At 40.9% G+C, this 26614-nt stretch overlaps 1 protein-coding gene across 1 annotated transcript in view; it reads left to right on the top strand.

The window, feature by feature from the left end:
• Window positions 1-26614, top strand: part of LOC115569303 (protocadherin Fat 2-like) — a 65879-nt gene that overhangs the window by 11954 nt on the left and 27311 nt on the right. Inside the window, 5 exon segments of the mRNA XM_030397333.1 lie at window positions 3266-6526; window positions 8648-8959; window positions 18189-18247; window positions 20035-20346; window positions 22034-22241. Coding sequence (XP_030253193.1) covers window positions 3274-6526; window positions 8648-8959; window positions 18189-18247; window positions 20035-20346; window positions 22034-22241 — 4144 coding nt within the window. The 5' untranslated portion in view covers window positions 3266-3273.

The raw sequence follows: 26614 nt of genomic DNA, 5'->3' as shown, positions 1-26614 counted from the left end.
TCCCTATCGCAATGCATTTTAGAATTGAGGAATTTCCACACCTCTACTCTCGAGGAGAACCTAGATTGAATTGCTGAATCCCTCTTTGAGAGATATGAATTCAGACAGATTTGTTTAATAAGCATTTTAAAGTGTTTTCCAAAGACAAAATCCATGATTGACCTGTAATTATTACACAGAAGATTACGCTCTACCTCATTATGCGGATCCTATAGATCCATAGCTCTGAGACAGAGATCAATGTGACATTTGATGTATGTGCGTGTATTCAAATCTTGGAGCTGGATGCACTGTCGCACAAAATAAACAGTCAACATCTGCATGCGTCCATGCAGCAAAACATGCAATCTGTGAGGTATATCTATGGATGTTTTGGACTAAAGAGAACAACAAGAGGTACCACCTTTTGAAATGTCCCTGGCTTAAAATAGGACCCAGCCCCCAGACTAGATTATTCTTACACCAATTTAATCTGGCCGCGAAAATGAAGAAGATAACATGCCAAGTAGTGACCCTGACTGTAGTAATCTGATTATCTGTCACCAAGTGCCCTGACTGGAGATAAAACCCCACATACCTGTCACCCTCCACTGAAACCCCCAGCGCCAGTCTACCTGGAGACGCACACATGAACTTTGAGTACATAATTTAAACACGGAGGGCTGTTTTCATAAACCCATATCAATTGTGAGATATGTATGACACTGGAATTCATAACTTTGTGGCACCAGCTAAACAATTAGGTCAAAGGGTTTATTTTCTCTCATATACTACCTGAACAAGTTTATTTTTGCTGAGAAGTGAAAGAGGAAGAAGCGCGACAGAGATCTTTTCATCGCCGATCTCAGGGAGCAACATCTTTGCCCTCTAGATTGTTCTGTGCAGAATGCCTTCAGCTCTGGCTGGGCTGTCAGAATGGCAGTGAAGGGCAAAGTGTTCTGCCCTCCAGTTCTTTCTGTTGCCAGTCCTGGCTGTTATGAAATCTGAGCTGGCATGCTAGTTCTTGTATTTCCATGATTCTTGTGCACATTTGGGCTTTTGGTTGCAATTAGAAAGCACAGAATTGCCTCAAACATGTATCACAGCTGAATAAAGGCATTCTAACAGATCACAGGTTATTTTTTTCTCTCTCCACCAGTGGTTACTCTATATGCAGTTGTATTCATCCTTAAGGGCTTGATTTGTAAATTGCTTATTAATGGTTTTATGCAGAGACACTGATGATACAGAATTGCCTGTACTGTGTCCATTGATTTGTGAATAGTGTACAGAATGATGCCAAAATATGTCCACCATTAAGCAAAAAACATATTAACTAATTTATAGCCGCTACAAGGAATCCTATTTTATGCTTATTCTGGCAGCGCATGTGGACAAAGGGCAATTTGAGCACCACTGCCTCCTGTCAGTGTTTCCCACACATATGTTTTAATCAGGAAGGCTGCCCAGGTATATTTGGTGACCCATTTAAGCATTTCATACTTTTTTTTTCATCTGCGATTGATTAACTAGGGGATAATCTGCCATTCGATGCCTACTAGTTTTGATCGGCTACTGCTTGAGCATGAGCCTAGAGCTAACGGGTTCAGTTGCTCTGTAATAATAGTTTTTTTGAGCTGAAGCTATCAAAGTTCCCTATTAAAGTGATGCCTTCATTATAATAAGCCAACAGCAAACTATAGCTCAGTGGCAAGGCCGAAATGAAATAAACCAGTTGTTCTGCTGCTGTCTGTCAGCACAGAGAAGTATTTGACTACAGACTACAGAGCAGCTTCTTTCCTCAGGCTGCGACTCCTCAATTCATTTAGAGCACTCAGCCATAACTCAGCATTACTTTATAGGAATATCCAATCTTCTCGCTGATGATCCTGTTTGCTTATGTAGGTCATACAGAGGCATCAGTATTAAACTGAGACTGTTTCATAAACAGTTAAGTGTTCCTTTAAGTAAGTTCAAGTTTCTGGGCTCCATGTACTTTTTTTTCTAATTAAAGTTGTTGTGAAAGATAGTGCCAGGTGTTAACTGACAGTTTTGCGTTTTGCATACTTTTCTCCCGATTCACAACCAAAACTGAAACTGCACACAGGTAAACGGTTAGCTTAGCCATAGAGTTAAAAATCAAAGTAATCCCTCCAGGCATTTTGATAAGACCAGTTCTGCCATCAGAGCTACAACACTGAAGTATGAAAAACCCTGATTAAAACATAGATTAGTTAAAAGAAGTATTACCGGAATATGACGAGACATTTTTCTCAACTGTGAGTCGTCTTTGAGGGAAACTGAAACATGTATTTAACTGTCACTTAGTTGCATTTGTAGAAGATGGATACGTTTAGATTTAACTTAATGTGTGAGTCTATCCATTTTGAACTAATTAATTAAACCTAAACAGACAGCCTAGCTTAAAAGAAAAGCTGGCATGTAATTAGGCATTTGAGTGCAGTACAATAAACGTTTTATGAGAAGTATAATTGTTTTGAACGATCAAAGCTGTTTTCATCTGTTCAGTTTTACTGTGATTCAAACTCTCTGTGTGTCTATTTTTGTCATTTCATGTTGCCGCTGTGGCCAAGTGTTCCTCATAAAAAGAGATATTGCTATTCCACCAGTGTGCAGTCTTGATCCTCTGCTGCTTATTAAAGTGCCAATTTGGTGGCTCACGCCTCCAGGGATGTCTAATGCACATACAGCAATCACCAGCACAGGCCTGCAGTACACATGCAGCCGTTAACACTTGGATCAGGACTGAACCACCCACTGTCTTCTGTATGTTACCAAGTCATCAAACTACAAATCTCATAGCTCTGTGATGACTAAGGCTTAGAAGTAATAATTTTGATGCGTATGTTTTGCTAGTAGTTGGCCACCAAAGGAATAATTATGGGGAAGTGTTTCGTCTGCCTCTGACAAAAGGCTCAGAGGCAGCTTTCTGGTCCCGAAACAATGCGTTGTTTTACTTTGCCTTCTGGTTTTTTTGGTCATGGCAAGTTGGGACAGGAGTCAGATACCTCACCACAGACCTTCCCTCTGCCGTTATGTCATTGTGTATTCTGTCCATTTCGTTGTCTTTGTGCAGCTTAGGGGAAATGATCTATGATGATCTATTTACAACATAGCATAGTACACGTTTTATGTGTATTAGGTGCCTTTCTGCAGATATAAAAGACTATTTACTTGTTTTTTTTTTCCCTAAAGGCTTCTCCTGTTCCTGATTTATAGTATATAACATGACATTTATTGGTCTCTTTTTTTCCTTCCACTTCACAGGTCTTCATGGAGGTATTCAAGATGGCAGCTTTTGGGAAATCGCTCCTTACTTTTGCAGCAGTCCTCCTGCATGTGCTCAGATGTCAGGGGGCAATTGGAAAAGGAAAAGACATCTCGCCGCTGAGGTTCACACGCCATCTCTACAACGCCACCATCAACGAGAACTCTGCCCCGCGGACGTACATTGAGACGCCGGTGAAGATGGGCATTGAAGTGACAGATCAGTTCTGGGAAATCAACTATAATGTCGTCTCAGGTGATGAGGACGGCCTTTTCCAAGCAGAGGCTGTTAAAATTGGGGATTTCTGCTTTCTCAGGATCAAAACAAGGAGCAGTAATTCAGCACTCCTCAACAGGGAGGTCAGGGACACTTACACTCTCACTGTGGCGGCAACTGAAAGCACTTTTGACTTTCAGGCAAAGACAAAGGTGTTTGTCCAGGTCCTTGACACAAACGACCTAAAGCCTCTTTTCTATCCTGCCTCGTACAATGTGGCCATCCAGGAGGACACTCAACTTAAGTCAAGTGTGGTCAGAGTTAGTGCTACAGATGCTGACATTGGCAGCAACGCTGAGTTTTATTACTCTTTCACCAGCAGAGCTCATCCTTTTGTCGTCGACCCTTTCACAGGCACAGTCAGCCTCGTCAAGAAGCTCAATCACACTCGATCAACCAGATATGACCTTACTGTTTTAGCTGAGGACAGGACAAAGAAGATATCTGGTGTTCAGAAGTTTGGTAATGTTGCCAGGGTTACAGTAACTGTACAAAAGATGTCCACGAGTTCTCCGGTTATCACACCTCTCCCTGAACCCACGGTCTCCACAGACGGTAAAATATCTATCAATGTCCACGTGGAGGCAGGGGTTAAACCTGTGGAATCCGTTGATATTGTTGGAGGGGATCCCCACAAGTGTTTTGAGATAATCCCCTTAGGGAAGCAGGGCAGTGACTTCCAAGTGATCTCTACAAAGAGGATTATCTGGTCTCAAACTCCTTTTGGACTGAATCTGTCCCTTCAAGCTAAAGACAGGAGCGTCCCGAGTTTACTCTCTCCAATTAAACGGCTTTACCTTCCGGCCTATCATTTTAGCCCATTGGCATTTCTTGAAGACACCTACATTGTCACACTGAGTGAGTTTTCACCCCCTAAAACTCATGTTGTCAAGGTTTCTGCCACCTCATTACCTTATAACATTACCTTTGCTATCAAAAATAATCCAGATAGCTCTAAATTCAAGATAAATCCCAAAACAGGAATCATCATCACAACAGAAAAGTTTGACTATGAGACAAAGAATCGTTATGAGTTTGATGTTGTGGCCAATCATGGTGAAGCCGAGACTCACATAGTGGTCGAGGTAACGGATGAAAACGACAACAGCCCACAGTTTAGCCGCTCCTCTTATGAGGCCACACTGGATGAAAACTCTCCTGTTGGCAGCAGTGTTTTGAAAGTAGCCGCCACAGACAAAGATAAAGGCAAAAACGGCTTTGTGACTTACTCTATTGCCAACTCAAGCCCATTACCTTTCACAATAGACCCATTCACAGGTGTCATATCGACCTTGGAACACTTGGACTACGAGCTGATGAAAAGGCGGTATCACCTGAGAATTTGGGCATCAGACAGTGGCAGCCCCTTCAGCCAGGTCAGCGAGTGCCCTGTGATGATAACCCTGAACAACATCAACGATAACATCCCTCTGTTTGAGAGGGTGGGCTGCAACACCACTGTACCTTTAGATTTACCCATAGGCCACACAATCGTTGAGCTGTCAGCTATTGATTCAGATGAGCTGCAGCAGCTGAGGTATGTCATCGAGTCAGGAAACGAGCTTCAAGTATTTGATATTGATCCTGTGTCAGGAGCCGTCATCCTTAAGCAACCGATCCCCCTGCATGCGAATTCGTTCACTTTGGGAGTTGTAGCCACTGATGGGAAACATCGCTCGGAAGCTTCAGTTGTCAGGGTAACTGTCACTAACAGAGGTGATGATGCTATGGTCCGCTGCCAGGAAACAGGCATTTTCAAACAGCTGACTGATAAACTGATAGAGTCTATCAAACCGGTTTTAACCAGCCAAGAGGATGACACATTCTCTGACATTCACATCACTAACCGACATTCTCCAAAGTTTGATTTGAGCCTCCCGAGTTCAATCGACCTCAGTGAGGACTTTCCAGTGAACTCCACCGTCGTTCAGTTCAAGGCAACAGATGCTGACTCGGGGTTTAATAGTATGCTGGTGTACGCCATATCAAGTGGGAACGAGGATGGCTGTTTCTCCATTGACACTTTCTCTGGAGACCTTCAGTTAGTTTGTCCATTAGACAGAGAGAGCAAAGAATTCTACATTTTGAACATCACTGTTTTTGATTTGGGAACTCTACAAACATCTGCATGGAAGTTTGTTGCAGTCAATGTCATCGACGTCAACGACAATCCTCCTGTTTTTGATCAGCCCAGATATGTGATACGTGTGCCTGAGAACACTGAGGTGGACTCCATTATTTTTACAGCTCGTGCAGTAGATCTTGACGCAGATACGAGTGGTAATGTCCAATACTCCCTGCTAACGTCCACTGACATGTTTAGAATTGACGAAGAGACCGGTGAGGTGATGGTCACGGGTCGTTTGGATCGAGAATCTTCACCCAGGCATGACCTCCTGATCGAAGCCAGAGACCAAGCAAAGCTTGGCCCTCAGTTGTTCTCTACGATTGAACTTGTGGTGGTTTTGCAAGACGTTAATGACAACCCACCCAAGTTTGTACCCAAAGTTTACAAAATAAAAGTCCCTGAGGATGTACCTGTGGGAACACTCCTCGTCTGGGTTGAAAGCGTTGACTTGGATCTGGGCAGTGGAGGCCTCGTCAGCTACAACCTCAAGAACACAGAGGGTGGGATCTTTCACCTTGACATCTCCACGGGTGGCCTGACCCTGGAGAGGGAGCTAGACTTTGAGAGGCGGCCACTTTACAACCTCACAGTCCGGGCTGTCGATCATGGCCTCCCTCGCTCCCTCTCCTCCTCCTGTTTTGTGGAGATTCAGGTTCTGGATGTCAACGAGAACCTCCACAGGCCTGTGTTCTCAGAGTTTGTGTATGAAGCTGGAGTGATGGAGGACGCAGCAGTGGGGACATCAGTGGTCACGCTCACAGCTTCAGACAAGGATCTGGGCAGAGATGGAGTCGTCAGGTACCATATCCATGAAGGCTCAGGTCTCGGAGTGTTCACCATTGATGAGGAAACAGGTAAAAACACTGTGGTCTCGCTTTTTGTAGTTTTAAGATTCAATATATCAAACAACCAGGAATGCATAACACCACTATGGTCCCTTAATGTTACTCACAAAAACAAAATTATTTATAAAAAGCTGTCTTTGGATAGATCATTGAAGATGAGTTCCAGAGTCTCACAGTCTAAGGAAATAAGTTGTTGGTCTTGTGGTACAGCAGGGGATACTTCTATGTTTTTTGTCAGACAGTATCAGGGTGAACAGACTGTGGTTGTGGCCTTTTGGTATCCTGTAGTTTGGGGTATTGTTGTTAACAAGGGGAAAATGGGAAAATTGTTTTGTCATCTTGTTCTACACTTAGGCTCTCAATTAACATGTACAGGTTGAGGGGTAACTCTGACTCAGATTAAAAGTGAGAGGTTATACTAAATAGTGCATTGGACACAAGGAAACTGCAATCTGTAGTAGAGGTTACAGGAGGTGCGACCAGCTGGTCTAGGAGCTTTGACTCAATTTTGATCAGTTCAAGGTTTATTATCATAAGTTTTTACAATGACATCATGTTCTTTTCTGCTCTGAGTTGAATTTTCTGAACTCAAAGCTTCAGGGCTCTCCTGCAAAACTGACGGGCACTTTGGTCACCTAAAATTCCATCTGACCAGGCCTTGAGCTAATAGAAATAAAAAAAAAAAAGAACTTAGATTTGTTGTTCTGTTTCTACTTAGTTGTTGACCTTTATTCATAATTCTTTGCTGCACAATGAGCAACGACTTAAGGAAGTTACTGGTCCCGACCAAAAAAGCATATAAGCTTCTTAGAGGCTGGTTCTCCCCATTTTTTTTATTTATTTATTTTTTTTGATATACTATTATAATCCCAAATTGGGATATTCCTTTTTCCACTCACATTACACAGGTGCGCACACACAAACACACACATGCAGTGTAGAGGAGATGAGCGAAGGGGCAGCCACACATGCTACGGCGCCCAATGAGCAGTGTTAGGGGTCGGTGCCTTGCTCAGGGGCACCTCGGCAATGCCCAGGATGTGAACAAGCACTCTCCAACTGCCAGTCCACATCATTCTTTCTTGGTCCGGGTGGGACTTGAACCGGCGACCTTCAAGTCCCCAAGCCAAGTCCCTACGGACTGAGCTATTTCCAGTTTATGTGTTCAGTTGTGTTATCTAGCTGCTAGCGGTGGCTTCGTATTTAGCTTACAGACATGAGAGTAGTATCAAACTTTTCCTTTAAAAAGATCAACAGCAGCTTATTTGATTAATGGCCAGTACATCAATATGGTGCCGTTTATGAAGAAGAGTATTAGGCAAACTAGTTCAATCGGTCTTTTGCGCTTATTCTGAGTTTAAACAGCTCGTTGCAGATCATATCTTTTACCACAAGACCTATTAGTGGCTTCTTGAGCTTTGGATCATATTACACGATCTTCCTCGTCAGAAGCAGTCAGATGTACATAGTTTTCCTTTGCTTATGATAAGATGAGACACTTGGTTTTACAACCTGACATTTCCTTCCTGGGGTGGTTACAGCAGTTTTCCTGTTTTCCCATCAGAATTTCCTTTGCAGAGGATACTCTGCAATCTCTCAGCATATCATAATGCATTCCATTAGTCTGCTGTTGCACTTAGGGCTGTGATAAAATCAGGCCAAATAGAGTTTGCTGTCATAATCGAACCGTGCTGAAATATGTCTCTTTTTCTGTTTTGCTGGTTTTTCAACTCCCCCTCAGGGTATAGAAACATCTTCTGATGAAATCTGTGTGCAGTAAAGTCAATCTTAGTTGTTTTTAGTTCCCCAGCATACCAAGAAACAGTTTCATCTATACCATGAGAATTTAAGTACGTTTTGACAATACTAATGTGTCACCCATGTCTTGGGCATCAATGCAGACTTTTTGAAATGTAAACAGTCAGTCTAAACAAAATGAAAGTCATGGTGATTGATAGATCATCCAGGATGGTTACAGTTAATAAAAATAATGGTGATTATGGTGATAGGTGATTGATTCCTGAGGCGCAGCCGCAGGTTTGAAACATGTTGATACTGGTGTTTTGTTCAAAAGTGAAAACATTGTTGCATCTGAACAATTATTCCTCATTCCCTCCCTCTCTGCCTCAGGTGTGATTCGTACAACAGAGACATTGGACCGAGAGACAGTGCCTCACTACTGGCTTTCTGTCTATGTCACTGATTTGGGCACTGAACCTCTGATCGCCTGGACTCACGTGTTTCTGGAGGTCCTGGACGTTAACGATAATGCTCCAGAGCTCTCTCAGCCGGTGTATTTCGCCACGGTCCAGGAGAACGTGGACAAGGTCAAATCCGTCGTCCAGGTGTTGGCCACAGATGCAGACACTTCCTCTGACGGGAAGCTTTCCTACCAGATGCTGGAGTCTCATCGCACCTACTTCGATGTGGATCTCAAAACAGGTAATTAAGACTGTATAAGCAGAAACTTTGTTGAACACAGAAATGCAGTTCCATTATTATACTTATTTCTTTTTGTTCAGTTTTACATTTTATGTTGTGCTTATGGTCTGGTTAGGTTAAGGCACAAAAAAACACTTGTTTAGGTTGAGGAAAAGTTCACGATTTGGCTTAAAATAGTTGTTTTTAATCATCACAAGCATGGCTCGAGTTGTCCTATGGTCTTAGATAATCCAGTGTTTTTATTCTCACAAATGCCTGTAACTCCACCACCATCCCCTGCACCTACAGAAATGAAAGTCAAGTCATAAACATGTAATGTGAACATGATATGACACGTTTTGTTGAAATGTCAATATGTTACATACTGAAGCCTATGACACTTGAACGGATCAGTGGTTTGAAGAAATCTTAGCTGCCTACAGTTCTGCTGAAATAGCACAAAAACACTGAGCCACTGAGCATCTCAGCCCCTTTGGTGCTGGGCATAGCTAAAGAAGGGGAGAAGTTGCTGAGAGGGTGGGAAGCAACAACTTTGTTTGAAATATTACAAACATGTTTGCAGGTGGTGTCTAAAAGGTTAGAATGACTTAAAAATCATATTTTAGTTGTTAAAATAAAAATCAGTCTTTTCCCATTTTATGCTGAAGATGACTACAGAAATGGCACATATGGGCGATGCAAACAAATTCTCCTATTTTCTACCTTTGACATAACATAACTTGAATTATGTTCTGAAAATAAACTATCTAGGCAGCTTCACCTTCAGCTTTGTGACAGTAAGTATAGACATTTTACTATTTAGTGTGTCTCTAAAACATGAGCTGAAGCTTTTAGCGAGGGAACACTCAGGCAGGCACTTACCCAGCAACTCTCGGATATAGGAAGTAATTGGATCAGCCTGCACAGTTTCTTCTTCCCATTTTACAAGCAGTTTGGACAGATATACTGGCTGCTCGCTCCCTTATGATTGATCTGCATTTTGATTCAAACACCCCCTATGACTATAAGACATCTGGAGGACTGCTGTTCTTTCTCTTTCACAAATTGTTTCAACATGTATGTCGCCATGTCCCCATGGCAGATTTACGTTTTGATTCAGGAGTGTTGTTGCAACTATAAAACCTGTGACAGCGAGTTATTTCCCACAAGACGGGTTAAAAAATAGTTGATATTTGCTAATGCACTGTTGCAGGTCTGAGCAGAGCCAGCCATGCAGAACCTGGGCGTGTCGCTGAGACGGCAGAGCTGAACATTAAACTTCATAATGAGAGACTCCTTCAGAGGTCACTCACAAACTCATCCATGCGTGTTCTGAAAGCTTGTAGAGAAAAAAAAAAACGTTGACAGTAGAGTAAAAAAACTGTAGCTGCACTCAGGGATGTGAGTGTTCATGTTTGACAGTTGCAACTGAGTCACCTGGTGCGGACTTTGATGTTGGGGCAAATTAGCGCAGCATTAGCTCTTAAGATGCAAGTCGCTACAAGCCCTGTCCTCTTCCTATAATCTCCAGGTGCCTGTGGTGTTTGTCCACACCCTAAGGCCAGTATACCAGAGGATTACAGGCAGGGAGGGCCAGTTGTGTTGATACGTCACACAAAGGCAGGGAGGACAGGAGGTGTTGAAACAGTCGGAGAGTGTCACATTAAAACAAGCTTTTTCTTTTGTCTATAAGCAGGTGTATTTGATATTTCATTACTCGTGCATTCAAACACTGAATGAAATATGTTTGGTTGGAAAGATTTATTGTGTCTGTGTCTGCTGCTTACACTCTGACGATTTCTCTCATGTCAACTTTGACTATAGACTGAGGTGTTTGTGTAGAAAGGCCTTCATATTGGCTCTCAATAAACTTTCAAAAGTAAATCTTCTATTGGCCAACATATATTAATTATAGGATTAAACTGCATAAAAAAGTGATTACAAAGTAATACTGAGCACTTTGTGAATGCGAGGATGAAAGTCTATCTGCTATTAGTCATGATGTGTTCCAATCAGCAAAAATTAGTGTGTCCACCCGAGAGTCATGTTTCCATCAGAGCTGATCAGAGCTGGAGCCGATGCCCATGGACCATGACTACTGCAGAATCATTGACTGAAGCGAATGCCGATTTTACTCTTTGACACTGAAGACAAGAGGCAGTGTGATATATAATGTTTTTCTGTGGCTGAATGGAAGCAAAATCCTGGAGCTAGACTCCAACATCTAGTAATGCCACATACTTTAGGCCAGGTAGTTAAACCAAAGAGGAATTTGCACACAAGGTTCTTAACTTAAACTATTGAGAAGATTTCTTGATGGAGAATCTGACCTTTTACTTGAAGGCAGCAATACTCATATTATAGTCACTGTCGGGGAAAAAGACATCAGACATAAACGAACACAAGAAAAATCTGACATCAGTCCTAAGTTCGGTTAGGGAGAATTGTTTTTACTTTGCTGACATAAACGTGCTGCTGAAACCTGATCTTTAGAACATGATCCACCTTGTGTTATTCTCACAAGTGAACTCACTGATAACAAAGTACAGTTCAGACCGACTGGTGTAGAAACCTCTCATGCCTCGACAGGATCAACATGAGTCATATTTGTATGCAGGTTTCTGACTAAGGTTTTATCCACCTGAAGCGTATAAATCCTTCGTGCTGTAGAACCATCTATCTGATTCAACCTCAAGGAATTACAGGTTTCAGCAGAGGTGGATGTGTGCTAAGCATTTGTTCAATCTGTTTTGTTGCAGGAACAAGGGTGTGCCAAGAAACAAAATGATCGAAAATCAGTGTCTCACTCCTATGTAATTTAAGTTTAGGTTTCAATATGTGTTTCACCGAAAGATATTGTTTGCGAGGCCAGGCAGGTCAGGAATGTGCCTAAATCATTAGCCTTTCTCAACAGCAAATTCCTAAAATTTTCAAAGCCTCAACGATCCTGAAATTGATATATTGTTAAGCTGATAAGCCGTCTTTATTTTTAGTTTTTTACAGTAAACATTCACATGTCACAAACAGACACCTGGTTAGTCTGTTGATAGTCTACAGTTTTCATGTTGCCGACAGTTTCACCAAAGCAAACGAAACCAACAATAAAATTGATCTGCCAACTGTATCTGTGTTCCTTATATTTCAAAAGAGCCTGATATATCTTCGTCCTCTGTATCATAAGAACACATCAGTGAGTTAAGTCTTTAAAACTTAATCAAAGACTCCTAATCATTTCCAAAGCTGATAATGGACGGAGCTGTTGTGCACTTCTCTCGATATAAACAGCCATGACTACTCCATTTAACGTGGGGGTGATTCCCCATTTTACACATTCACTTTTAGTAGGCAGAAGTCAGAAGTCAAGAGGTGTCATTGTTTTTTGTTTTTTTGTCCAGTGTGAAAGTTGTTTGTTTTGATCTTTTCATGGGATTGACAATAAGAAAAAATGGAACAGCACCCTTATCCTCATTTCACATTTTTCCTTCGGGCTGTTTTGCTTCTCTCTCTAGTAATCTGTGAATTCTAATAGTTTTGGATAACTGAAACACAAACTGGTATTTCTACTCACTTAACGTGGAGTGAATCTTTTTGCTCCACTCTGTTTGCATCTTTTCTGCTGTGTTTTTAGCATTTGTTACAGCTTTAAATGTAGTTTTTTGCTTCTGACCTCACCTTGAGAAAGTTTGCCCACGCATAGTGATTACAAATGGGTGCAGTAATCAGTGCTAGTGAGTCGTACAAACGAGGCAGGGTGCTTTCTATCTCGGTTCCGATCAGATAGTGATCCGATAATGAGGAGCACTTAAAGACCCAGGGGTGCCAGCTTGGTGGACTTGCTGTTGCAATTAGTAATGAATAGAGCTATTTGCTGTTTTTTTTCTGGGGTTTGTTTACACACACAGCCACATTTGCATAAATCTGTTATTGAGGGGGTACTTTTGTATTCTTAGCTTAAGAAAGAAATTCTCTTTTTAAACCAACAGAGGTGAGTTTGGCCTCCTGCCTTGCATTCCTGATATGTTTGACTGGCTCTTACTTTCTCTGTGAGCGTGAGAGTCTTCTTCCCTCATTGATATTGCTGACATGTTGCTCAAAAATGCCGCATAATTTAAGATGTCTCCCTTGACAACATAATTTAGACATGGCTCGGTGAGTAAATTAAAGACTACATAAAAAAAGTTTGGAAGTAGCCACTGCGGAATAGCTGACTGTCAGTGAATGCAGAGAGAAGGATACGGAAACAACAAACCGGGTCCTGACACGTCGACTACTGTTTATCTTCACGTGGTTTTGACAGCAGTCAAGCACGGCTGAGTGAAAACAGGCGACGGGGGAGAGACGAGGCTTTACCCCTGATTCCCATGTCTGTGCTAATGACAAAAACACACTTTCTAATGTGCCCCACCTGTCCTAATGAAGTCCTCCCCGCAGGGCTTGTTTGCAATGTCGTAAAAGGCCTGGACGACCCTCAGCAGGGTCTTTCACTTTACTTAGTTCCCTCAGCTCAGTCTACAGACAGCAACTCCCACACCCTCTCATGACGCCCTCCTTCACTCAGTCCTGACAAATGAACCCTGACAAGTATTTCTACACAAATCACACAAATCTTAGGTGGCCCTTTTCATACAGAGATGTTGCATTATCTCCGCAGTGGAGGTTTTCCAATTCTCTAACGTTGTTCACACAGAACCAAGCAGCTCCAGCTTAAAGCTGCACCAGTGTGACTGTTGTTTGGTCCTGTAACATTGCTTTGTGGGACATTTCTCTTTATTTTGTTGAGTGAAAGACCTGTTTAGTTATCAGAATGTGAACACCATCAGCCGGCTTACTCACTCACACAGGTACTGTTCGCCTCTGCTGCACCTCTGATACTACTCCAGAGGCGCATCAGAGCTGCATCGGCACCTTGCATGGCAATCACCGCCATTAGTGTATGAATGCATATATGAATTAATGTAAGTCGCTTTGGACAAATGCATCTGCTTAATGCCCTAAAATGTAAATGTAAATCGTAGCAGCACTGACAGACTTCTCTTGTAGGTTGTTTGATTGATTTGATTTCCACTGATACTAATATTGCTACTTGGAGAACTGGTTTTAAATTTCTAACATGAATACGTTTAATTAATTAAGCTGTAATTATGCTTTAGCCACCAGTGTAAATGTTGACATCTTTCCTGGACACACTATGTAGTTTAAACATGACCACTGTCTGCATTTGTGTCAGTTTTTGCCCTGAATCCCTAGGTTTCTTACCTGTTCTCGCAGTTGGAAAATATATAAACTACTGAGTAATACCATTTGTAGTGGTGGAAGAGGCAGTCAATCCTCTAATTAAGTAAAAGCAGTGATTCAACAGAAGAGGATTACTCTATTGCAAGTGAATGTTCTGCATTCAGATTTTTACCTGATATTATAGAAGAACTGCAAACTTTTCATAATAAAAGTAAAAGTACTAAGCAGTTTAGTATTGGTTAGATGGTTGCAGTACAAATCATTTTACTATACTATATGTGAGTAATGCCTCTACAAGGTTTAATTTGATGTTGTCTTTATTTTCTTCTTATGAACAGATAATACAACAACTTTCAATTAAGATAATCCTATGTTATGGATTGTAATTTTGATCTACAAAGTACTGTGAAATAACTTAATATGAAACTATTTACAATGTTCACTGCTTTCCTTTGGAATGGACTCAAGTGTAAACCACGTAGTGTAAACTGGAAGCACTACATGTACCTTTTGAATTGCTCAGTACTTAAATGGACTTTCTGAGTACTCAGTGCTGCCATGCAGTGTTGAGGCCTATGTATACAACTTTTGTGAAACAGACACAACTTTTTCAGTGGATAAATACATAATTCCTACTTTTTGCCTTTTAAGGGGTATTCCTGTTTTTCAAATAGGCAGACATGGTGATGTACTGTTAGATGATTGTCTTGCAATGTATGGATGTGATCAGAATCACGATATCATGATACTATTGTTGTCGCCAGTTACTCTGTGATTCCCACCCTTAATGTCAGAAATCACATCCCAGCCTCAGCATGCCAGCTTACTCTTATTACACAGTCACTGATTGAACACTGTCACTACCTTCTCTGCCAGCTCAGAGATCCCCCCCCCCCCCATCCTGTCTTCAAACCTTTTAAAACAGAATGATGAAGCAGAATAGGGACACAACGTTTCTGCAGGCTGTGTAAAAGGGGCTTTCTGAATCTCAACACCTCCATCACTGCTGACACAGAGGTGATCTGTGTAGTTAAGCATTAAGAATGAACAGTAGAGGAAAGGATTTGCATTGTACTTGGAGTTCTGCACACTTTTCATACCTCTGCACACCCGGCCTTCAGCCGAACAGAACTCAGCATGCAGAAATGATGACACATGTGCCACTGTTATAGTTAAATGGTTGTTTGTCAGCGGCTGAGTTTTCGATGTAACTGGCTCTGTTGACAGATTTATTTCCCAGGCAAATTAATTCCTCAACTCCTCCCTGACGAACAATAAATTAACCCCTCTCGCTCAGACGTCTTTTTATTGTCCATTATTGACACAATCCCACCTACATAGTGACATTTTCAAGAAACCCTTCAACCTAAGTGTCAGGTTTTGCTTGAACTAGAACCAGTCACGTACATTTGGAAATAACAGAAAATATTTTCAGACAGTCTGTCCTCGCCGAGAAGAGCAGCTATTCGTTTTCAGACATAGTCTGAAGGCACTTTGTATAAACTATCATTTTTCAAGCATATTTTGTCTTAAATCCATTGTCTTAAATACATGCTGGATATCAATACAATCTTCACCTCTAGACATCTGGGGAACTTTTTATACCACCTTCAAAAACAAACTTTTACAGTCCTAGTGTATTAATGCCCTGGTGCTTTATCAATTCAAAGTGATTTAAAAGTTGATCATTAAACAATACACATATAAAAAGAAAACTGGAGACTAATGTACACAAAATATTAAAACAATAATACAATCAATGAAATACAATAAATAAACAAAAAACAGAATTAAATGAAGCAAGACTGTGATAAAAATTACGATGTTTCACAGCCGTTAATCACAAAGCAATGTTCAGAGTTAAGTTTTAAGGTTACTTTGAAATATAAACCCCCTCATGGCAATGATCTGACCATCTGACCACGATCACATCATGTGAATTTAGTGTCTGAGGGGCTATAGGTTGAAACTATAGATGTTAATTATTTCAAAATCTGGGGAGCACATTCTCATAAAACTATAATCACTTCACACCAGCAATAAACACAGGGTTTTCCTCAGTGTTTGCCTTGGTGTGAAACAGGATAAACACACACACACAAACACACTTATCCACCTGACCCCAGTTATTATGCCGCCAGCAGCATTAGCAGTGTTGTGCCAGTGCCAGTGTGTCTCTGATGTCCCTATTAGCGCCAGTAGCTGCCCCAAAACACTTCACTTAATTTATTTAGATTAGACAAGATGAGGTCAAAAACCTGACTGGTAAATTGATTCACAGCGCCGAAAAAAGAGAGAAAGAGATTGGACAGTGCAAAATTGAAACAAAGTGGGACCCTCAAACATAAAGTGTTTTAATGAAAAAATAAGGTTAATGATGATATGTTTATGGATCTTAAAATTAACACCAACTCTTAAAGAATAGATATCCTTGACGAAAACATTTTTTGGACTGATAGATTAGCTGAATAATTTAAAAAGTGTGTAGATTAGTTTTTTCACTAGTTTTATTACTTCATTAGATTTAAAGAAAATCCATCTACTGATTTTTTTTAATCAGAGACCAAACTATAATTGTGAATAATATAGTTTCTTCTAATGATGATAAAAAAGGTTGCAAAAGGCCCTGGTGAAAGAGCAGTGGCGAAAAAATGAAGAAAAATCATGGATACTACAGTGATTGGGTCGAGGAGTTTTCTCTGTCTTTTTCTGTTTCTCTTCTTGTTTGACTAGCAGGCTGTATGGCGCTACGTCGGCCAAAAATCCCGTGACAAGGGCCAGTTCGTACCAAATATGCAAACACACTGCGACAACTAGGGCCACAGATGCACACTGGTGGACCCGACACTGGCCAACAGCCAACATTTGTCCTGCTGTGTCAAGGCCCTCTCCAATCTTACTCCAATGATGGTGTAAAAAACAATTTCCTGTGCCTGCAACCAAAAAAAATTAAAAAAAAACTGTAAATTTATAAATAACATTTGACCTGTTATTATCTAAAGTATATATATGTTTCCCATCGCGCCTGCTCCCCTATGACTTTCTTTCCGGTGCCACCCCATTCTCATGATGATCAGTAAAATCAACTCCAGTCCACAGTGGGAAACCCACAGTGATACTGAAAAAAAACTTCTGCCTATTGTCCAAAGTGAAGAAAAAGTCGAGGTTTTGCAACAGACTCCCAACAAAAGTGAATAACCTGTCAGGCCACATAGTTTATGTCCGTATCAGAGACAAACACACTGTTGGCGATACAGACAGACGTTGATTCACCAAACTGTCTGATATGTGTTGGTATCTGATTGGATGTTCAGCCTGATGATTCACAGATTTAACTGATTCACAATTATTTAACCCAGTTGATGCAAAGCCAAATGTTTTTTTTTTTTTTTTTTTGGTTGTTGTTGTCAGAACAAGGTCCTTCTATCAGTACTGAAATTATTTATTTAAGTTTTTTGTATATTCCCTTTGTTATCTGTCATTGCTTTTGCAAAACAAGTTAGGGCATCAGTTTGAATAAGGCTATCCAGATAAGACACTTAATCAGGATGAAATCATTTGCCAAGTTTTTGTGTTGAACTGGTGAGAACTCACAAACTTTTCTCAACATAAAAAACAGACATACACACACGTATGGTACACACACAGGAGGGTCTACTTAAAGACAGCGGTCACACAGAGATGTACGACCAACAACAGCAGAAACAACATCCATAAACCAAACTGTGTTTGCTCAGGTGCAGTCAGCTCTGTTACTGCTCTACAAACACACACATACACACACACACACACACACACACACACACACACACACACACACCACAAACACCTACAATAACAGTAGGAGTAGCTCTCCTAATTGTTTGTGTTTGTTTGTATTGGTGTAATTAGCACTCTCACTTCCCGAGACTCTCACACACATTAACAGCATTGATTCTCTCTCTCTCTTTTTCTCTGCTCTGTGTGTGTGTGTGTGTGTGTGTGTGTGTGTGTGTGTGTGTGTGCGCGCGCACAGGTATAATCAGCACACTGACTGCATTGGACCGAGAGGATAAACCGGAGCACAGTGTCGAGGTGAGACTCTTAAAAACAACATTTTCACTTCCCTTTGGCTGGTGCTGAAACTGATGCACCACAAAACAGCTGGATTTGTTTTTCACTGAGTTTCAGAGTATCAATATTGTCTTTATTGACAGACTAGAGGTCCAGATATAAAAGACACACACAATATACAGACAAACATAACATTACACAAAGATAGACATGTGTCCTCAATGGTTAAGAAATACAAATACAAATGTTGGTTCCAATATTCCCACAAGCTGGAGGAATACCTTGTCTCACTTTGGGTAGGGTCAGTCAAGGACATTATAATCCCATTCCTTGACTCAATCAGCCGAAACATAATTATATAAAAAGAATTCATAATGCCTGAAAAGTGGGAATATTCGTGCAAACATCGTACTACCACTTTCCCACCGTGGGTACTTTAACAAGATTCTAAGAGCATCATTATATGCCACCTTAATCTTATTCATCTTTGCTTTACTATGGCTACACCACAGGTGTGCTCTTTAAAGCGGAGTGCAGTATGCTATGTTTTAACTTCATCAGTGCACATATGAAATTTGAGTGCCAACGTATTTGCCTGGGCATACAGTTTAAAGCACTGGCATTGAATATCATCATCATCATTAAGGTCATTCCTGATGATATGCCCTAAATATTTTACTTTGGTTATAATATCTAGCTCTTGCTCAGACAAGTAAAAGGAGAGAAACTTTAGCTTCTGATCCTCCTTAGTTCTGGCTATCATGATAACACTCTTTTTGGGATTAAATTCGATTTCATACTGCAAACCATACTTCATACAAGCTCTGAGCCTTTGCTGTAAGCCAGCACTACATGGTGACATACTAATTCAATCATCAGCGTACATTAAATGGTTAATACGTTTATTCCCCACCATACATCCAGTCTTACACAATAATTCTCGAGACAGATCACCCATATACAGGTTAAAAAGGACAGGTGACAATATTCCGCCTTGTCTGAACCCATTGGTAACAGGGAATGGGTTTGATATTGTTTTGCCCCATCTTACTTGTATGGTTTGGTGTGAGTACCAATAATGCAGAATTCTTATTAAGTATGCGTGCACCCCTCGCTCTTGCAGCTTGATAAACAGTTTGCCATGATTAATGTGGTCAAAGGCTTTGGAGGTATCTAGAAAACACATAAACAGTGTTGTGTTGTGCCTTTTATAGTTAGAGACAAGTTCTTTTAAAGCATTAAGACACAAATCAGTGCCATGCTTAGTTTTGAATCCAAATTGGTTGTCAGTTGTTATAGCATGTTCTTCAATAGATAGATAGATAGATAGATAGATAGATAGTATTCTAGTTATAGCAATTGGTCTGTAGTTATCCATGCTTGATGCTTTGCAGGTTTTGTCTTTGATGACTGGTGCTAGCAGTACAGATAGCATAGAGTCAAGTAATATGCCATGAAACAACAATCCAGATATGGATCAATAAATCCATAACAATATACTATGTTCTACAAGCTGTTAGGGGGGGGGGGGGGGGGACTCGTATGTGTTATACACACTGTTGGATATGTTATACAACATAGGGGAGAGTTACACTTGGTCTCTTACAGGCAATTAAAGGTCAGTATCTTCAATTTGCTGTCCAAAAACTGAGGATTTTTTAATCTATTTATTGTAGAAAACCAACGAATCGTCATATTTAAAAGGCTGAAACTAGATAACATTTGACATTTTTGCTTAAAATTGACTTAAATGGGTTTTTTTTTGTTGTTGTTTTTTTAAATAGATCCTCTTTCTTCTTCATTCCCAGGTAATCGTTTCAGATAACGCTTCTCCGTCTTTGCGATCCACCGCCACTGTGGTGATCAGAGTCCTTGATGCCAACGACAACCGACCAAAGTTCACGGACAAACTTTTCCACGTGAAGCTTCCTGAACAGCGCCAGCAAGCTGGTAAACAGGAAGTCTGCAGGATGGTTGCCCGTGACGATGATGAAGGCTCAAACGCTGTTGTTACCTATAAGCTCCAAGACAACAACGATGAGCGTTTTGAGATTGACTCAGCGACGGGTGTGGTGACATCACATGGTGATTTCTGGCCTGGAAACTACAGTATTCTCACGGTAGGTGTTCAGAACAGTCTGAATTCTTGTTATTACGATTTGAAATGCTCAAGTAGAGTTGTGTGAAAGTGAAGCAAAAACAGACCTCCTATCTGTCAGCACAAGCGATAATGAGCTTGTATCTCAACATGCTGCAGGTAAATACTTTCTCTAAAGGGCTGTGCTTCATTTGCACATTTCTGTAGAAGGTGTGGAGACTTTAAAGTATTGACCGAGGCCTCCAGCTCTGCTGAAGAGATCAAATTACCCATGCTTAATACTCTGAAAGGCACTTCACTGACACCTGCTCTGAAACCAATGATTGTTCAGTCCTTGTCATCGCTGGGCATTGTAGAGGGCAGAGAGGTTAATCAGCAGAAGAAAAGCTCTTTAGGATTTCAAAAACATGAAACATCTTTTATTCCTCTGCCCCTGACATGTCGTTAAGACTTTGCTTACAGTGCCTACTGCCTACTGCTAACAGTTGGGTTATAGCCACTTTGTGTTGAATTTGAAATGTTCGTCTTTCTACAAAAATTATCTTTGGCAGAAAGCACTCCACTACTATACACCGTACTGTAATTGGGAGGAAAATTTGACATTTGGGGTGTCAGGGGAGTGGTGTTTAGCAAGAACGAAGCAGCAAATCAGAAATAAAACTTTTGTCTAGTTGATTCACAGCATTCTTAAGCACAATAAACCTGCAGGGTTTGTTTAAATGCAGTTCATGTGCACGCTTCATCTTTTCCACAGTTTTTTTTTTTTTGCCAAAGTATTTTTTTGACCTTTTATGGCTTTATTGATAGTACAGCTGAAGATATGACAGGAAACAGGGAGAGAGAGAGGGGGAGTGACACGCAGCAAAGGGACCCAGGCTGGGAGTCGAACCCGGGTCCACTGCAAAGCCTCAGCACATGGGACGCTTGCTCTACCTACCGAGCTAAATGGCGCCCCCTTTTCCACTGTTTTGACTTTCTGCTCTGTCTGTGTTAGCGTGTAGCTCAGCCCTGCCCTCAGTCATAGCAAACTGAGAGCAGAGGAGAGATATAGAGACAAGGAAGTAACATAATATCTGCCCCTGTTTTTGGCTGGAGGCTACTAACATCCTATCCACAGCAAATTAGTAAGAAAAATAAGAAATTATAGGCAGAGGGCAGCGTCCCTGCAGGTACAGACACAGTCATGCACTTTTAATGGCTCATAAGTGATGATGGAGAAGGCTTGCTTTTTTTATGAGTTGTTTTTCTGGAAAATCCTGCATAGTATACCTTTGAGAAACTATTGTGTTTCCACATGTTTCTGTTCATTATGCTGTTACCAGAACCAGAAGCAGTTTTTACATCTGTATAGTAACAAAACATCTAGCTAACAATTTTAAACAACTGATCAACTGATTTGAAACACTTGTGCTCTTTGGTGGAAGAAAAATAATAAAAGGAAATACTTAAATACTTACTAAAAAAAAGAAAAGCCTATTAGTGCAGCTGTTTAATGTTACATGTACATTTTCACTCAGTTTACCACTCTGACGTCGCCCTAGTTTATCCTGACAACGGTCAGGGGTTTCCATGAGATAAATGATTTGATTCCTAAGAGGCTTTATTTTAACCAGTGAGGTAGGCGGAGCCAGACTGATTACTGTCTAATAGTTCTAATTTTAGTAAAACGCTAATTAAAATGTTAATTCAATTTCTATGTTAATTTCCAGATTAAAGCCACAGACCAGGGCAGCCCCTCACGCTCGTCCACGGCGAGACTCGACATCGAGTGGATCACCCTCCCACCACCCTCTGTTGAGCCAATCACGTTCGACGAGCCCCACTTCACCTTTGCCATCCTCGAAACGGAGCCTGTCACTCACATGGTGGGCATCATCATGACGGAGACGCATCGGCAAAGGTGGTTCGATATCACAGGTGAGAAGAGATGAACACACACGTCCAACCACACACACATAATCTGCATCTACAGTCTGGTATTGAGATGAGTGTTGATTGGAGGCTGTTTGTTGTGCAAGTGAGGTCAGGAAAACAGAATAAACATTAAGTTCTGATGAAAAACAAGCATCGCACAAATGAGGGTAATGTTCTCCAAAGGAAGACAGAGGATAGATATTAACCATTAATATTTCTTTCCATAATATACTGGGATATATTTGACAAGAGAGGGCAGGAAAAGTGCCTGAAATCAGACCTCAATGATCATTGTGTAATGACTTCTCATAACTCACAGAGTGGCTGCTTCTGCCTGCAGCAAACAGCAAAAAATATTAGGAAATAATATCTGACATTCACCATATTGCCACTTATACCGAAGTGCTGACTTGTCGAGCGCTGGCTCGCACGGCAGAATATAAACAGTTTGCAACCATCATCCATCCATATGAACCCCCAAATAAACAGGAGGCAAGTTATTTTCTAAAGGTCAGCAACGTCCGTGTTCCATTGAATGATACCAGAGCAGAGCCAGGCGGCAACAAACAACATGAGAGTGAGTAAGAGAAAGAAAATGTACTCTATGACATTTTTACTATTACTTACCAATCTGTGATTTTCACTGTTTACAAGAGTTGTGTTGTGATAAAGTGCTGTGATGCATTTCTTTTATCAAGCGCTCTCTCTGACCCCAAAACAGTTAAGAGTAAGCTTTATGTTTTTGTGTGTCGTGTTCAGAATGTGTTATTTTCTTGTTCCCTAAGAAAGTTCCACCAAGTCCCGACCCATTGTGCCGTGATTGGTTCATGCTCGGTGCCTGATGGTAACATATCTATCTTTGTTTTATGTGTATTTTTCTCTACATAAATCACATTTAATTGCTACTGAAAAGACAACCAGATGAACGCATGCAAAAATGCAAACAACCTAACGTCTTTTACTGGATTATTTCGCACAATATTGACTTATACACACTAAACTTTTTTTTTTGGTTGTGAATATTGCAATATTATATAAAAGCACCAGTTTTTTTCATGTCAGAAAGGCTTTCTGGCAGTTAAAAGGATGATTCACGGCAATGAGTACTTGCCAATCACAGCACAGTAGGCTGGAACTGGATGTACCTGTCCTGGGAAAAGAAATATTACAGTTGGAACACCTCAGTTTCTGTTTGTAATCATACTTTTTGTGTTTGAGTCTGCTGTTCCCTTTAAGGTAAAAAGAATCCAGCCAGCTGACACACAGCCTGAGGGTTTTAGCATTTTTATTTTTATTTTTTAAAACAACCTGAAAGACAAACAGACTAAAGTTCAGGTACGGCTCATCCAGCATTTCATCGGAGCAACTCTCATATCCTGTTGCTGAAGCTGGTAAAACAAAGAAAAGACATTAAAGCACAAACAAAGGTGACCAGTGGAGGCAGAAAGTGAGAGTGGTGTGAGAGGCTCTGAAGATGTGTTTTGAAGTGATTTTGAAGTTGTCTGTTTGAAAAGTAACTGAGGTGATCATTTAATCTGTAGAAAAGCCACTTTGTGGACCAATCACCACAGTCAGGGTGGTTTTTGACCTGCCTGAGGGTGAATGTAAGGCTTTGTAGGGTGTGAATGTGGCTTTGACTGACCTTGTTCACCTTGGATATCCGAGTGTTCCCTCACTTTCACCTGGCACAGTCTGCATGCACACGCGGTTATGAATCCAAAAAGACAAAACGGTGAACTGTAAGAAGTCATGAAAATAGGTTTTCTGATGATTATTTCGGCTAAATCTTTACGGGTAACGATTTTGGTATAATTCCATTTGACTTGTGTTCTATTCCTTGACATTTGTGCTGCAGGAATTCCGCAGTTTTAACATAGAGTTTCTAACATAGAATAAATGCAAACAAAAGAAAACCACAGAAGTGGTTCTAGAGTTGATGGATGAATCGAGAGGAAAGTGGGAGTAGAGGAAAAAAGGTCTTGGTGTCAGCGGTACCAGCAGGACGTTTTCTCTCTGTGAGGATAAATCAGCAGCGCTCCTCCTCTCATCACTTGCCAGATCCCCACAGGAGGGACGATGGCCATTCCTCCTCTTCCTGCTCTCCACTTCTCAGCCTCTTTTCTCCTTTTCCCTCCACTGAGGCTTATCTCGGGCCTGAACATCATGTGAAGGACGGTCACAGAGAGCTTCCTGAGAAATAAAAGGCGTAACAACATTTTTAGTTTAAGTGGAAATCAGCCCTGTGAATGCGGAGGTGTTGGTGTCTCGTTTCCCTTTGCGAGCCTCCCAGGAAAACACATCAGCGTTTGCCAGGCTGTTTCCTGCCAGGCGGGGCGGCATGTGCAGAGAAAGGCCGAGGGTCCTCCTGTTCAGTTCGCTGTGCCAAGATTTGATCCGTGCCAGAACTCAAAGGAACACAACAGACACTCTCTGCATCCCTGAGGGGACAATCAGTTGTCTCAGTGCTGCTGACGCTGAGTGTTACGTCTTTTGACATTCATGTATTACGTTTAATCACGAAGCAGTCCTGATCATCAGGAGACCGGTCATATGCTGTCCCATCAACTGCACACGTTATGTAAGATAACGTTTTTTAAATTATGAAAGCATGAAAATGCCTAGCTTTTTTTCCAAGGAGAACTTTCCACAGAAGAAATTTAAATGATAATTGGATACTACATGTGCTCATGCGGGATTTACTTATTTCTCATGTGTAGAATTTCAATTTGTATTAGTGTTTCCATCTGTTAAAATAATCCTTAAAAAAGCACATTTAAATTCATGTCAAGTAAAAACTTTCACATATGACGTTGAAGGCAATCATTTAAAAAAAGTTTGTTTACATGTGACTTGCTTTATACACAGGTAGAATAAAGTGTTGAGATTTGGAAAATGTAATATATACATTTTCTCTAATGATATAACAGTAAGTTATTCCACTTCTGGTTTCATTCATACAAAGTAGCTCCTAGCTTTTCAGTATATTTGCTTTTCATGACAGTATAATATAAAAGCGATTAACGGCCCCTTTTATTTATTTAATTATAAATATATTTTACATGAAAGTTGTTGTTTGTCCAGGTAGTTCTAGGTCTGACTAAGTTATACATGGATGGCTATTTAGTTTTATGAGATAATCTGTCTTGTATGATTTTTTTCTTTTTACTTGAAAGTGTCCATGAACTGCATATTAAGCGTGCTGCGTGCAACATGTAATTAAACTTGTGGATTTCTCAGGGTTTGAGCATTGTAGAAAACATTTGGGATAATGTTAGTACACAACTCAACAAAATAAATGACAAAGGTCTGTTGTTTTTAGAAACTTGAAGACGTGAAGTACAAAATTATAGCAGAGTAGAATTATGACGCCTCATCGGATTCAAACTGAAGTTAAAGTATAATTAAAAACTTGTGTATAGTGCTAGTTAAATGAATGTATTTGGCTCCCTCCCACATCAGCCTTGTTATCTATTTTTTCGCAGTAGTTTTGACTGCTCTGTGTTCAGTCAATTAGAGCTAAATACATTTGTTCGTTTTGGTAATTGTGCAGCGTTTTCTATCTGTGTGGTCTATGAACACAACTCAGTAATTATCACTAATGGCTCGTCAACTGTTCAACGATCAAACAGATCAACAATCTTCACTTCTCTGAAGAGAACATGATGAGACTGGAGCCTAGCCACGTTATTTAATTTCTGCTCTATTCCTCCCCAGTTTGCCCCACAGTGGTGTATCAGTGACCCTCATCTTGGTGTTGGTAGATGAAGGAATGTTGTTGTGTTACAGGACTCCTCTCCCGTGCAGATATGATCAGGTATTCATTGCCCCGCTTTACCTTCCCCTTCTCCAGCAGAGTCCAGATGCCTATCGAGCCTCTCTGGCCATGAGATAACTCAGGGAGACAAATGAAGACTTCCCTCACTGTCAAAATAACTCAAAGACTCCTGTGAATCTGCACAAAAACAACTTGCTGCGTTTAGAGGCAAAGTGAAAACACAAACCCCGGAACAGGATATGAAAGATCAGGCGAGGGCTTTGTTATTTGTCGATGGATGCAGCATCCCTCCGGCTTCACTGGACTGTGATCTGTGTGCCGGAGTGGGTCCCAGCTGGGTGCGATGTGGTCAGAACGAGGGTCAGCACCTGCAGGTCCGAAGCTGTGACCCTCTGCTGGTGGACGAGGTCTGTCCCCTGCAGGGGGGAGGGTTGAGCATCTGCTTGGAGCGGACGAGTTCAGCCTCTTTAGGTCTAATTCCATCAGTGTGTCCTGATTCAAAGCAATGCAGTGAGAATGAAAAATAAAATTCACTTCCATTTAAGGATTGGATAACCATTAAATGAAATAGTTCATTTTTGAAATGTGCTTATTTGTCTTA

This window comes from Sparus aurata, chromosome 18, assembly GCF_900880675.1.
Source record: "Sparus aurata chromosome 18, fSpaAur1.1, whole genome shotgun sequence".
Classification (NCBI taxonomy): Eukaryota; Metazoa; Chordata; class Actinopteri; order Spariformes; family Sparidae; genus Sparus; species Sparus aurata.
This window is presented reverse-complemented; position numbering and strand designations above follow the sequence as displayed.